The sequence below is a fragment of the Gouania willdenowi genome, chromosome 12, assembly GCF_900634775.1.
Source record: "Gouania willdenowi chromosome 12, fGouWil2.1, whole genome shotgun sequence".
Lineage (NCBI taxonomy): Eukaryota > Metazoa > Chordata > Actinopteri > Blenniiformes > Gobiesocidae > Gouania > Gouania willdenowi.
Genome location: NC_041055.1, coordinates 21,814,213 through 21,830,188, shown reverse-complemented (window position 1 = coordinate 21,830,188; position 15,976 = coordinate 21,814,213). Strand labels below are relative to the sequence as shown.

The 15,976-nt window shown below is 36.6% G+C and overlaps 1 protein-coding gene across 2 annotated transcripts; it reads right to left on the bottom strand.

Annotated features, from left to right (window-relative positions):
- Positions 1 to 5,723: 5,723 nt before the first annotated feature.
- Positions 5,724 to 15,180, bottom strand: opn4xa (opsin 4xa). Of its 2 annotated transcripts, none has more exons than XM_028462137.1 (9): positions 15,041 to 15,180; positions 10,327 to 10,460; positions 9,856 to 10,059; positions 9,584 to 9,755; positions 8,273 to 8,434; positions 8,063 to 8,170; positions 7,801 to 7,981; positions 6,781 to 6,924; positions 5,724 to 6,700 (listed from the first exon to the last, which is right to left on the bottom strand). In XM_028462137.1, exons 1-9 carry the CDS (start codon positions 15,172 to 15,174, stop codon positions 6,308 to 6,310), a joined length of 1,632 nt encoding a protein of 543 aa, XP_028317938.1. In that variant the 5' UTR covers positions 15,175 to 15,180; the 3' UTR covers positions 5,724 to 6,307. The 2 variants fall into 2 exon arrangements, with proteins under 2 accessions (XP_028317938.1, XP_028317937.1); XM_028462136.1 differs by having other exon boundaries at positions 6,556 to 6,700; positions 6,776 to 6,924; positions 15,041 to 15,174.
- Positions 15,181 to 15,976: the final 796 nt, after the last annotated feature.

Sequence of the window (15,976 nt, the reverse complement as noted above, 5' to 3'; positions counted from 1 at the left end):
CTGTTTACTTTAAACACATTTATTTACATCCACATCCCACCACACTAAAATTACCCGTACTCACGCCACCTAAACTAGTGAGGATGAGCTATAAACGCAAACGCTTGAGAGAGAATCACTGTCACTTTAGCATCCCATATCATCAATATTATAAATAACTTTAGTGCACTTTGTTAGTGACACAACATACGCTGGTGCCTGGCTTTTTTAGGCCTGCATCCACTTTGTACAGTTTAACGATTCTCTGAACATTAATCATATCGTCAAGATACAAGGAAGAGTAAAGTCAAAGATCTTTAATTTCCAGTACCACTGAAAAATCCAGTATAAGATAAAAGAAAGATCCTACCTCCTTTATAGTAGTCCATGTGCCCAGGCCAAGTGTTGTGCCTAAAAAGCCGTACATCGGTAGACTGCTGCAAATGCGCAGTTTGTATCTCATAATTATGACTTTCTTTCTCATAATTATGACTTTATTAACTCATAATTATGACTTTCTATCTTATAATTATGACTTTCCTTGGTGATTTTTTTTTTTTTTTTAGTGGCGGAAACGGGCTTCCATACCCTTCCAATTAAATTAAACAAAGAAAAAGTTGCACAGTGCAGCTCAATGAAAAATCCTTCACATTAAAGACACAATTCTTGTGCTTCTAAAAAAAAAAAAAAGGTGCAAATTCTTAATAAAACCCAGAGCAGCTTTGAGGTCAACATTTTTAAGAACTTGTACAAAAATAAAAACTGGTAATAAAAATAAAATAAATCTGTTACCCTTTATGAACACCTGGAGAATTTACCACTAATAGATCAAATGTTTTGGGGGGGAAAAAATGCAAATGCTCAATTAAACCCAGAGCAGGTTTGAGTTTAACATTTTTTAAAAACTTGAAAATGTTAACCATAAAATTAAGGGACCTGTTTAACAGAAAAAAGGCTCAAACTACCAACATTTTGTGACTTTTTACATGGCGACGTCAGCTTTGAAGGTCTCAAAAGTAACAAGCTCATTTTTAAAAATGCAAGAAAATACAGATATTTGTTCAAAAAAGTAAGAAGTAAAAGTAAAAAGTCACCAAAAAAAAAAAAAATACTCAAGTAAAGTACAGATACCAGAAAAAACTACTAGTAACAAAGTATTAGTACTTCATTACTTGTCACATTTGAAGTAGCTGCTTAAAAATCCCTCAATAATCAGGACATGGACATAACTAAAGTTCTAAAGGTACTGTGGTATCTGGTACCAAGACGTTTGCCTGTAAATGGCAGGAGACACTTTTTCTTTTTTTGTACAAATGATTGATTGCATGAACATCTGTTGATTTTAGAGGCTAGAAAAACACCTTAAACACTCAACGATGTGTTCTTCACACCTTCCTTTGTGGTGGCTTCATCCCAGTAAAAGAGGTAACAAGTGTCACCACGTATCATACTCAAGGTCGGCTGAACAGACTCTGCCCTTAAAAGCTCCCAAGGCATGATTCAGCACAAAGTAAATATTGCAGTCTAATTTAGCTTTGGAAAGAAAACACCACATAGGTAAATACTAGGTGTTTGTGACTGGATGCTGATTGTCTGTAATCAGTAAGTGGTAGTTTATGTCTTATCTGCAGAACACTGCATTTGTATCTGTGGCATCTTATAAACCCATGAGGATTGGGTACTTTTTGTTCATGGCACGTAAATAAAAAAAAACTGTGCATTGACCTTGAGAGAAGCACGTAAAGGCCCTCAGATCACATTTTTGTGATCTGAGGGCCACATTATCAACATTTATGTAATCATTAAAATAATGATTGATCTGAGCATTAATACAGGGGGGAAAGGGTTTTGTCATGTTTTAGTCTTTTATGTGTTTTTTTGTATTTGTATTTTTGTGTTCTTGTAGTAATTTTCTGCCATTTTCTGCATTTATGTTGTTTTTGTGTGTTCATTCATACTTAATCACAATTTAATACATTCAACCAAGTCCTAAAGAGGTCAATGTTGTGAATCGGAGTTGTTTCCAAATACTAATCATTTCAAAGAAAGCACAGTTGTTTCTTATGCAGAGGAAGTTGTTGGGTTACACCTTCTTTACTGATGTATAATTATTGTGTAATTAGCCATTGAATATTCGATCATGGTTTTATCTTTGATTTGCTATTTTGAAGAATAAATATTGATATTTTATAAATAAATACATAAATATGCATAGGGCAGAGATGTGAAGAGTACTGATATATCCTACATATGTAGAAGTACTGTTACTTAATTTAAATTTGACTCAAGTACAAGTAAGTTATACATAAAATACTCAAGTACAAGAAAGAAGTAGCTCAATTAAATAGGTCTCAAAATAAAAGTAAATAGTTACTTTCACCCCCCATGTTTATTGTTGGTAATAAATCTTGCCTCGGCCCCCTTGCACACAGTAAACATCTGATGTATAAACTTAAAAATGCTCTTTTTTATTTTGCACAAAGGCATCTGTATAAAATAAAAGGTTTGTCAAAATTATTATAACAATTATTAATAATCAAAAATACATAAAATAAAATCAATTAATTTAATTATAAATAAATACATTATCAGGCTCTAAGTATAGTTACATGTATGAACTCTCAAACTGCTGCTCCAGTCAATGCTGTTGTGGCTCCGTGCTGTTTAATCTGGTTGGTCGGCTATGATGTTATGCATTTGATTGTTGTCTGGTTATTTAAGTTTTTGTAGTTTCACAATGTCTGTTGATCATTTTAAAACAAAAAAATAATAATTTACTTAGTAACAGTTGTGTGTAGAAATGTAATTAATTGCATTACTTCTTTTAAAATGTACTCAAGTACATGTACAATTACTGATTTAGAAATATACTAAAAAAAGTACAAGTACCCATAAAAGCAACTCAGTTACAGTAATATGAGTACTTGCAATTCATTACTTTCACCTCTGGCAACGAGAGTGGAGACCAGGCGTTTGCAGGTTCTCTGACGTCCTCTCCCCACAGTTGAAAGAACCCATAATAGAGTTGTTTAATTGAGTGTAAATTGCTCGCAGGAGAGAATGGGTGTGTGATTGTGATTGTTTGTGAGTGTTGGCCCTGAGGCAGAATGACTTCCTGTCCAGGGCGTACAGTGCTTTGTGACAGCTGTTAGCTTAGGGATCGCATTCAGCACAGCCTGTGACACTGTAGATGTGCGTACAGAGCATGCATGAATGTATGATACACTACTTTCAGAACATTTTGATTTATTTTGCTCCATTTTCTTGCTCCATAAATGGACACACAAAGAAGATACAAACAATCCTATAGATTATCAATAACTGGTTCCGATGTGCACCATTAGTTGTTTCAGTTCTTCTGTGGGTCAGCTGGGTATTCTTTGAAAACAATGTGCACCATGTCAATATTGCATGGTTTCCAGTTAACCGGAAGCTAACCGGCAAAATCCCTAATGCAACGGCATTGAAGCAGTGAAGTGTGTGCGCTGCGTGTACATTTGCATTACATACCTTTGGATTATCTTTGATACATCTGGCTGAGCAGACTGCCTAAGAATAGCTACATTTATGTTTCAAAGACAGTTCAAAGAGAATGAAGGAATTTAAACCGTCATAACAGGCATGTAGCTCAACTAGCCTCTGATAATTGGATCATACACTACAGAAATCCATATTAGTGATGGACTAATGGATGTTCTAGTAGCTCAGATGAGTGTAGTGTCCTGGTTTTATATTCACAGAAAAATATTTTTTATCATCTCTGTTCCACTTTGAATAAGATATATTTACAAATACATGTATACAAATCTACTCATTTGTATGCATAAACGCAATTAATATCACCATTTTTCTATATATGGTAAAAAAAAATAACATGTAACTTGTCAGCCGTGTATCGAGCATTTTTAATTGCCAACAATAAAAGACAATACAGTATTGAAAAATAACTTTCAACTTTAAAATGTCAGTAAGAATTCATTACTTTTTTCACCCTGTGTGTTTTGACTTTTGAATTAAAGCAACAATTTTTTAAAGCTGTGATAATTGTCAAAAACCAAAGAAATAAACATCAGAAAATGCAGAAACAGTCCTTTAAGAATATATTACTTTTTACTGTATTTGATCACATTGTAAATGCAGGGTTGTGAATATGAATCCGTGGCATTTCCTATTTTGGTTGAAATCACTACATCAGTCTTGGGTTGTGTAGCATATACAGTACGGTAATTATAAAATGCTTGGAGCCATGAAACGGAACATAATGCTAGCGAATTACAAAGGGATCAGCAATGAACTGTAGTGTTTTTAACACAAAAACATTTCACATCACCCATACATTTTACAAAACATAAGAAGGAATTAGTGCAGGACATTTGCATTGCCGTCGTTTGTATTGCACGTTTTAAACAAGGTTAAGAGTTGACAAATTAACTTAAAGGTGGAATCCGCAATCCTGTTCAGAAACCTTTTTTTGTTATTCTGGGTGAAATGGCCCTTCCATCCTGAGGGTAGTCACTACTTTTATGTATTCAGAAAAAGGAATCAGAATCAGACCTCTGTAGCAGCTGCAATCCTGTAAAAACTCTGACCAATCCCTGCCATTTGTTCCCAATCGAAAGAACCAATCAGATAGTTTCTGTCTTTCTGTTGGACAAATCACAGGGTCCTCACGGTCATGAAATTTCTGGAAAAGTTATGGAATTTGAAAAAATTATTTTCCAGTCTTGAAATGTCATGGAATAATTTAAAGCAGAACTAAGTAACCCTTTCACCTGAGTAAATCCTTCTCGTAGTCCCTGTGAGGGTAATGCAAGTGTTTATGGGGTGATTGGGGGGTCTTTCATCTTTCCCTGCTGTCTCTGGCCAGAAAACCGCACTTGCAACTTCCCTCCCTCCGACCCGGGGGCAAGACGTACTGCTTTATGGCAGCCCAATACAAACTAATGCTGGATTATGACCAGACATGGTTGTCTACAAACAAACTTTTCTCAAACTTATATCATGACGGAGCCAGCAAAAGAAAGGCAGAGAAGACCTTTCCGAGGAACGGAGAAACTCTATGCAGTGACAGCTCAGCAACAACACACAGCAATCTTCACACATTGTCGTCGCAGCACTAGGCATGCACACACACTCAACCCAGCGCTCCATCAGGCAGCACGCACACAAATATCCATCCATTTATCCATCTATTTTCAGAGCCGCTTTGTCAGCACACAAACAAACACATCACACACATTTCCACACTCCCTTCCGTATTACTCCCACATCATTCATTTATTTAACTTGTCTCTCTTCCTCATACTGTTCACATGGTCACATGGGACTTAATGTGTGAAAGCACCCTTAGTGTCACTGTTGTATTGGGATTTTTCAGTGATCGGTTGCTACCGTCTTGGGAGAGCAAAGGTGCACATGTAGCTGTGGAGTGGGGCAGGCAGCGGGGGTGCAGAGTTTTTACTACAGTGAAATAATCAAAAGGGACCTTTAGGAGGAGCGCTAGTGTAAGTTACTTAGTTCTGCTTTAACTGTTTTGGGAAAAGTTTTGTAAATACAGTATGTTTAGAATATATTAAACCCCAAAGATGTAAAGTGTTATCTCAGAGTGAGTACCGGCAGCATCATTGAGCGGGAATCACGAGATCTCACAAATTGAAGCAAATTCACTCTCCAGGTATGTTAGTTACCTGTTACACCAGTACACTAGTAAGGCCCACACATTTTTGTACTCTAATGGTCTTGAATAGATCTTAGTGGTTAAGAACTATGTCATAAAAATTTGGTAGAATATCTTGGAAAGGTTTTGGAAAATCATTGTGCAAAAAGTGTGGGAACACTGGGATCAGTATGTTTTGCTTTGGGGGAATTTGTTATTTTTTTTATATCAGATGCTATTCAACATGTGTGGGCAGAGGAGGGGGTAGTTCACAGGAAGTCTTGCTCACTCAAATCATGCTAGCTTTCCAGGATTGTGGACTGCAACTTTAATTTACTCAACAAAACTGAGAAATTAAAAAAAAAAAGAAAAAAAGAGAATCTTTGGTTCTTCTTTGACAGGCTGTGTCCAACCACATTGACAAACTGTTTGGTTTAACATGAGCTTTAAGAGTAGCGGTAAATTGCACCAAATACACAATAGATTCTTGGCTTTAGTGCACGATAACTAGTCTCAATAAGAACATCTTTACACCAGTGTGGCAATTGTGTGTGAAAGATTATTGTTAAAATGATGGATGGTATCTTCCTTAAAAAGATAATTTCTGTTTCACAAAGAGCAGTGTTGTCATTGTAACACCCAGCTTCACAGACAGTTACGAACATCCAACCTTTAGCTTCTTTGTGTCGGGGAGAGAAATCTGCACATGGACTCAAACAGCCGAGCAGAACAGTCCAGAGGCTGCAAATGGAGCAACAGTCCTCTCTGTCGGCTTTGTCTACTTTGTTTTTCCTCACTGTTGGCAGATCCTACTTGTCTGACTGTGTCGTAAGAAAACACACTTACAGTATTATCATAAGAGGCTGGCTGGCTCTGTACGCTCTGTCCTTCTTCTTTGTGTTCAGACTTTTTCTCCTGCTCATCTTCTTGTTTCTTCTTTTTAATCTGGCTTGCTCGCTTCCCCTCCCCGCTCTCCCCACAAGCCGAGGGCTTTACTCTTTCAACACACTCGGGCAAACTAATACGCTCACATCTGTTCAGCGATTTTTGTTCTGAGATGGAAACCTACAACAGAATTGAAACAAAAAGAGTTTGAAATATGACTATAAATAAATATGAAGTATGAGATGTTCTACCTACCTTACCTGACCCTGGCTTTGGATTTGTTTGACTCTTGTCTTCTGACTAAGCGACTCATTGTCTGTGTCCAGTAAAGCTCTAACTGAATAACTAGACATCAAACTGGGATTCTGATCAATGGGATCGAGCTCCACATCATTCCAAACCTGCTAAAAGAACACACACATCCAACACTCTAATTACTAAATTAAGTTACTGCACAATATACTATACCAGCATGTTTCCAGCACTGTAAAGGCTTGTGATACTGGGATAAATAGCTCATTGTTGTTGTTTGATTATTTCCTATAAAGAAGTCAAGACAAAGCTTTTTTTAACCAAATTATTTTTTGATTAGCTATCTTGATAGTTCCTTCATGTATGGATTTTTAAGGACAGACGTTCTCAAATCATGGGTTGGAACCCAAAAGTTGGCCGCGGACCCATTTGCAATAGGTCCTGTGCATTTTCCTAATAAAATACTGTATCAATGTCTATTTGCAGTTTTAACAATAGGTAGCATAAATTTGGTAAATAATCTTCATAATCGGTGGCATTTTACGCAAATATGTGGTTTAAAGCTGCTGAAGACTCTGTGTTCTAAAGATGCACTTTTAAATAAAATAAAGTAAAACCTCAATTACTTCATGTTTATATTGCAGTATTTTTCAGAATTAATTTTTACATCGCTCCTGTTTTAGATCATGACTTGATATCTCGAGGGTGATGGTTGGTCCTGAAGCCAAACCAGTTGGGAATTAACACTTTAGGGTGTGTGTTTAATGTGTTAGTGAGTGTTTGTGTCAGCTGGTGTGCGTACATGCTTTTGAACCCTTTTAAACGTATTCATATTTGTATGTCAGTGTATGCACTAAAGCGTCTTTGAAAACAGTGCTCGACTTTGAATATTCCCATGACACAAGATATAAAAAACATATATGAATGCATTTTATTTTAAAGAAAAATCTTCACACAGGGTGTACAAGATATTGTTGAGTTGTTTTTTTTCTCTTCAAATTCTCAGGAGTTGCATCATAAAAACTTACCGTTTCTGTAGTAGATATGGAAGGAAAACGGTGAAATTTGGTTTTGGAAACTGATGACTGTCTGCTCAACATGGAGTCCCTAAGAGAGGTCTCACTGTGACTCTTGTACACTGATATACAGTTCCTCTTTGGGGCCTGAGCCAGGAAGTAAAGACAGGGAACCTTTTCTGCGAGAGTGTTTCTGAGGAAAGAAAAAATAATCTCTTCAAAAAAACATATTTAGTCCCTGTTGAACAAAGATCTCTAATGAGATGCTTCTTACCTGTATTTGGAGTGGATGATGGCGTAGATAAAAGGGTTATAGATGGCTGATGCCTTGGCTATAACAGCAGGAACAGCTTTGGAATAGGGATTGAGGATGTTTCCGTAGCTGAAAGTAAGCAAGAGTAAGAAAAATGATGAATACATTACTTGTTATCAATCATACTATTTTATAAAAAAAAAAAAGGGAAGCCAGTTTGAATATACTGACCCAGCCCAGGCGATGAGGGTAACACATGCATAGGGCGACCAGGAAAGCACAAACACGATGATGACCACAAAGGCAATTTTGGCCAGTTTCCATTCTGTCTTTATTGACTGTTGCTGGATTAGAGCAGACTTCCTCACATGAGAACCCAACTTCCGTAGTTCTCTGTTGGAACGGAGAGACAAAGAGGACAATGAAATACTGGAAGTTTGCAATATTGTCCGCAACTAATGGCAGACAAATGATCTAAATAATATGCTTCACAATTCACACAATAATACAATACATTTTATTTTCCTTTTAACGTATATATCTTCAGTAATGCTAAATTAAATTATGATCTATATTAAAATCAGAATTTAATAGTGAAATAGTCCTTTTGCTTATATATATTATAAAATGAGGTAGCATCTAAGCTATGTATATATCTCAAATGTCTTTATACATCTGATCAAGTACCCTCTACTTTATCACACAAAGGCTTGGGAAAATTACATCAGATTAGGTTAGATGGAAAAAGTGAGGTATTAACTAACAAAACAAAGTTTTGCAAAAATCTCAATCCCCAAAGTGGCTTTTTCTCTGATTATTATCCCCCGCCACAAAGTGTGGAAGGGGGATATAGGTTTGAGCTTCGTCCGTGTGTCCATCCATCCGAGTTAAGGGGACAGCTTTTCTCAGAAACTGTTTAAGATAGGATAACCAAATTTGGTGTTTGGCTTCAGGGTATCAATAGCTTGATGGAGTTTGAAAATGAGAAGTGTGTAAATATTTTTTCCAGAGTTATTGCCCTTGGGTCGTCTTCAAAGGGGACAGCTTTTCTTACAAACTGTTTAGGATAGTTAGGAATTTTATGTTCTGATAATATTTTCTTATGTATACATCTAACTTTTTAGATTTAGGACATTTAGGAAAAGGTTGTGAGCTATAATGACAACCAATCAGGCGTGGGATGTTGATGACTATGTCTTTTTGTTTAAATATTTATTTTTAAGGCCAAACCTGAAATGAGGAAACAGATGCAGTCAGCTCTAGGGGAATAAGTGATATGGTAGCAGCTACAGAGGTTGCACACAACGCACACTCCTTATACTGACAGAAAATGTCAGGATCAGAGAAGCAGGCATGACATAATAAGTCATTTCCCTTGTAAGACACATACCTAATATCATTAAGTACGGGCTACGTGTCATTAGCTACAGATGTTGGAATTTATTGCCAGAGGCGGAATACACTGTAATAAAATAACCTCCTCTTAAAATATAAAAATTTTTATCATATACATACATATGTATACGTATAAAGTGTATTTACCGGCTTGCATGGCGAATTGCCAGGAACATCCACAGGTAGCAGTAGGAGATAATACCCAGAGGGATGAAGAAAACGAAGCAGCACAGCATCAAAGTGTAACTTTTATTGGCGGGAGTTGATGTCACATAGTCCCATGTGCACGAGGTCATGAGGCCTTCTGGAATATATGAACCTACAGGAAGAAAAAAATTAAATCCACATGAAGAAAACTTGTTTACATTGGCCTAAAGTGCATGACTGAGGCAGAAATATAGAGAAGTTACGGTACTTACTCCACCCCAAAAGTGGGGCAAGGCTCCAGGCCAGTGAATACAACCAGACCAGGATTATAATGAGGCAGGTTCGCCTCGCTGAGGTCCACCGTATGGCCTGTAGAGGTTTGGTGATGACGATATAGCGGTCTATAGAGATCGCCAGGAGGTTTATCATTGAGGTGATGCCGAATAGAGCACCGCAGAAGGCGTAGATTTTACAACCTGTGGAGGTTATTTTAAAGAAAATTGAAAAAAAGTGTTTTTTATTACTGATGAATTTACTTGTAAAAAGATATTAATAAAGTTATCACAAACGTATCGATTCTGTACACTTGATAGCATTTATGTGCTAAATAAAAAACTTTACAGCCTGAAAATCCAACAGTAAGTTCTTGATGTTAACAAGTGGGTACTTAAAATTGATACAAATGACGTTACAGTGGGTGCATTACTGGAAATACGAGATGTAAGCATCGCTTTTTAAAATACCTGTTTCTCCAAAAATCCAACCCTTGTAAAGGGAATTAACAAAAAAGATGGGTGACTGGGTAATGGCCATGAGGAAGTCACTGACAGCCAGGTTCATGATGAAAAAGTTGGGAGGTGTCCGGAGCTTCTTGTTGCTAAAACACACAATAATGGAGAAATTGGTTTTTGGAAAAATAGTGTCAGACAAAGAAATATTCCACACAAAATGTCATTTTCCACCCGGGGGGCCCCAACTCGTCCTAAGGTCTCACGGACAAAGAGTGTATAAGGGTGTGTAAAACCAAGGCGTACATTTGTACAACCTTTTCTACACCAAACTTCAGATACTGTATATCAAGATGGAAATGAGCGTGAAAATGTTCAGTGCCTCACAAGAAATCCCTCGTGGAACTTCACAGTAAATATTCGACATTTGATAATGTTTGTCGAATTTCTCTAAATATTTCTAGATCCGAGGTACCATTTACATTTCTTAAAGAATATGTATTCAAGGTATTATCAAACATGTTGACTATGCTTTGGATCATGTTTTAGGTTGTGTCCTTGGTTAAAGGTAAGAGGTAGCTTTACGTTAAAGAGATACATTTAATGTAAACTCTTCTCATAAAATGTTCAGGGAAATGAAAATCCATCCACCACTAGTGGTGACTCTTACAGAAGTGAGGCATTAAGTTGAAATAACAGTTTACCGCTACAAAATGTTTTCTATCAGGACGAATGTTCTTTATTTCTAAAAAGCTTTGAACTTCTCTAAAGTTACTGTTTATTATTGGGATTGTAATAAATATAGGCTCAAATCAAGAGTATCAGTATTTACCCAGCATCTGGTTTTCTGTAAGATACGAGTAATAGCACTGAACTGTCTGCCTTGATCAGGGTTTTACTTTTTGTTACACTCAGGTAAGGTTCTTGGAACCACAGAATATCATATTTCTAAGAAATATGACTTTAGCTTTTGCAAGAAGAACCATTTTCTCAAAACATGAAAAGAATGTCACAGCTTTATATTTTATATAACATTTTTTGCAATGATGTTTATCTATTCAAACTTTGGTGTCGGATTAATGAATTTTTAAAGCGTGACAGTCTCTTGCACCTTTTTTATGTCCATTATTTAAGCTCTATCGGCTTTATCGTGGGTAGAGTCGAGGCAGTGTCCTACTTGTTATGTCCACTTTCCGTGAAACGATCAGGACGGATAAACAGCGGCTGTCCCAGCAGATAAGTGTCTTTGTGTGTACACAACAAGTGTGAGTGGAGGAGAGATCGAGCGATGGAGACATTTAAGATAGATCTGTAGATCTGTGCATCACTAGATGCTGGACCTTAATGCAAAAAGCATGTCCGGCTTTGGATTTTATCTAGTACTTAGTCCTGTACTGCATTTAGCTGCATGCTTTATACCCAGGAGTAGCTTTACCACATGCTGTTGATACATTGTACACTGTTATATAAGCTCTATTGGATCTTAGCTGTTTTGCATGGGTCAATTGAATATTCCTACTAAAAAAATTAATTTCTTTGTTGTTTTCAGTTTGCCTTATGGCCTCGTGTTTGCTTTGATGAGCAGCATCAAAGCACATGTACGTATCAAATTAAGACTAATTTAGAAACATGTTTTGAACTGCAGATTCCCTGAGTCACTCAGATAGCAGTACAGTGCCCTTCACCTCAGCAATATCAGAATTTAAGTCAGACACATGCATCGTCATGCTACAGTCAGCCAGTCTTTTGACAAAGTTCAAGCAAATGCAGTCATGGTTTGGTTATTGGCTCGGAAATAATGAGAAAAGGGAGGTACAGGACAAGAATTTGTACACATAAAAGAACATATTAATGACAGTTTTAAAATCTGATCTTGGTGAAACAGTGTTTACTGTGTGTAAGTAAAGTAGCTTGTGGAATTCAGAATTGGGGTCATGGCCTTATTATATAATCAGTAAGCCATTAACTAAGAGTTTTCCCTCAATAACCTCAGAATTATTAGTTATTAGTAGTCAGTGAGGAAGTTGTATATGAATTACGATCTCAATATGCTAGGGTTAAGGTAAGAGTTAGGGTTAACGTTAACCCTAACTCTGTTTGGACTGCGAGACTAAGGCATTAAAAGTACTAATTAAGAGCCAATATCTTACTAATGCTAATAAGCAACTAATTAATGGTTAGTAGGTGTTCTCTAATATAAAGTGTTACTGTAATCTTAAAAATCTGTTGCTGTCGTATTCGTCATTACATTGTAATTGAGTTTAGATAATTGACTTTGTAATTGCCATGAAAATTCTATAAAAATTGTGACTTGTAATTTAACGCAAAATTGTAACGCAGTTCTACACATATATAGTTAACAGTTATTAAAATACGTTTCATATCAAGCTTTCCTACATTTTACCATTTAAAAAAAAAATTGAAATTGAGGAGTACAGTGACACAAAAAAGGCTCAGATGCCCACAACAACAATATTAAAACTTATATTTTCATTGATTAGGAAGCTGAACAAGGTAAACAATAGATAGGAAAAAAAGTGTGATGATAGATATTAGTTTTTAGCGTTATTTACAGAAAGCTTACGCAAGTGGAAGGTTAACTTATATTTATTAATTTATTTTAGGCTCAGTAATTGTGATTAATTGGCATTGAACTTTAGTAATTGAGAACTATATTGTAATTGACTTTCTTAGGATAAAAAATATTAGCATTTTAATTGTAATTGGAAAAAATGCTGGTCACTGTAATCGGAATTGAATTGTAATTCAACATGGGTAATTGAAACCGTAATTGTAACTGTAAAATGTAATTGACCCCAACCCTGGTGGAATTATTGCATCCACACATTGATGTACCAGAACACTGAGAAAATCACTGCTCTGTTTATGGAATGCCTCCAGGCTGGTGTGAAGACCTTTTAGTCGGAGCTTGTGGCATCTGTACTACCAAGGGCAAGAACAAACTGACATTTTGTATTAAAATAGGCCATAAGTGTGTCATATAAACAGGCCTACAGTGTTTATTGTATACGTTTTCAAGTGATGTGAGGATTTGCCACAAGGCAGTGTTCAGTGTGTTCTGCGTTATCAAAGCAGCCAACGTTAGAGCAGCCGCACGGAAACCCAACAGTAAAGCACTGTGGAAGCGATAGCCAACGACCATATGTTAACTTTATGACATATCATGCCTTGTTTACCATGAGGCTTATGGTCAATGCTTATCCTAAAATCTGAAATAAGGGAGAACAGCATCCTTAATAGAAATTATTGGCTCTAAGTGGCTCCTTGTGTTATTTATACATGCACATGTATTGAATAATCCTAATTAGTCCTTAAAATGAAACATTATGGGTTGAATCTTTGTTGGTGTGCATCGTGACACACTAATTTTAATTGTAATAAAACTTTAAAATCTATCTAAAATATAATGCTAAACAATACAGTGATTAAATTATAGAATTTGGTATATTTTAACTATTTTAGACCTTTAAAAATTTTTTTTTTTTTAAATTACGTGGAATACTAATGAAAAGTTAGTAAATGATTGCTTTCCTATAATTTCTTTTTCAAATATTTATGTATCAATGAGAGATATTTATTTTATTTCTGTATTTGTCAATGTTTTTCTTTTGTGGGTTTTGACACTGTTGCTTTAGCTACATCCTCTGTTTCCAACGCGCGCGCGCTCACGCATATGGGGGGTTGGATTCATTCTAACTTAATACGCACCAGTCCATTGCATGTGTACCTGCCTGCCAAACGTGCACTAAACTTACCTAATTAAAGTAGTTAGGTGTAGTGGCAGGTGTGGCGTGAGTGAAGCTACAGTGGTAAGGCGCACTTCACCGTCTGCGTGGTGAGTATGGGGGGTGGATCCATTCTATTCTATGGATCCACCCCCCCATAATCAACACTCACACAAGCTTACGGACCTGCACTCCTAAGCACCTGGCAAAGTTTTGTGTTTACATGTCACGCAGACGGTGCTCGTTAGTGAAGCGTGCCTGACCACTGTAGTTTCACTCACGCCACACCTGCTTCTATGTGTGACTAATATATTTATGTTTGTTCGGTGTCATCTGGGTGTGGCGTAGGTGTGCATACACTTTAAAGTGTGGCGTCTGCAAACGTGTTAGTGCATTAACATGTTAAGGCACATAAAACACACATGCGGACGTGACTTGTGCATTGTGCCCGTGTACCCATTCGAAGTCTATGGAAAATGTAGATGTAGTATCAGACGTGCAGGCGCAAGGTACGCGTTCGATGAACTGGTGCGCATGAATTAAGAGTGGATCCACCCCCAATAGCACGCACATGATGCAGTCGGCTGGACTGGATCATGGTGATAAATCAGCCAAAAAAACGTGGTACGGGGCATACCCAACCCAAGAAGATAAAATGTCTACTCCCAACTTTCTGGACACACGCTTGCTTCTACTCACCTGCATGTGAGCTGTTTGCAGGAATAGCAGGCCTGCTAAAACTTTCCTTGTGACTAATTACAATAAATTGTATTGAAATTATACTACTCCTCAGAGCTGTTCAATTAAAAGATCTGGGAAGAAGGTAGAGAAAAACCTTACATCGAGTTTACTGCAGATGAAACATGTTTAATGACCACAACAACAATAGCAATATAACTTTCTAATCTGACAATTAAATGTAATAAAAAAATTACACTTTTCAAAATAATGTATTTTAAAAGTAAAAGAAATGAGTTGTTTACCTGAAAAAGGCGTACATGACGAGTGCGTTCCCCGTCACACCCACAGTCCCAATCACCAACACAAAGAAGGCAACGATGTAGTGAGCGTGGGCCTGGACGTCTACCTGTCGGTAGAATCCATGATTCCCGTCCATTTCTGTCAACACACCAACACACACATTGTTAATATCAGCATACTGACATTTTTACACAACCCATTGTTCTCTCTCTGTTCATTTGACCTGTTTGGCTCCCCCTGCATTATGTAAGAGTACTTGTAATGATTAATAATTAAAATATCAGGGGAGGGAGATGTACTGAGATGTGATTGCATCTGCCTTTTGACTTTTTTAACACATTTTTTTTCACAGTTCAATCATGCACAATATTTTATAATTGTTCCAGATAATCTACATTTTCTAATCCTCACCTTTTCTCTTTCCTTATGTTTCATATCAGCCTATCAGTGACAGTTTACCTGATTTATAGCCCAATTCATCTGAATATACCATTAAAGCTGTGGTGACAGCCTTAATCGTAACATTGTCAATTATTCTAGACTCCATGAATAATAAATAATGTTGGCATTAAAGTTGTATTTATGTGAACGTAGCAATGGAAAACACAACAGCATTGTTGCTTGGGTTGATATCACTTGCTCATTGGAGACGAAATCCTACTACACAACATACAGGAAATCATTAAATTATGAAAATATGTTTGTGGTTTTACTATAGATAAACAATTATCCAAAAAAAAGCAATCATCTGATGAGAAATGATAAACCCCAGTGTGCCTATTACTTTCAAAGAGTTTATTAATTACAGAATTTACTTAGCAAACAGCCTCAAAACAAAAAAAAATATATATATTCTTTTATAACTCCATAATAATAAGGCAATGCAAAGCAAATTCATTTGTATAGCACATTGCATATACAAGGCAGTTCAATGTGCT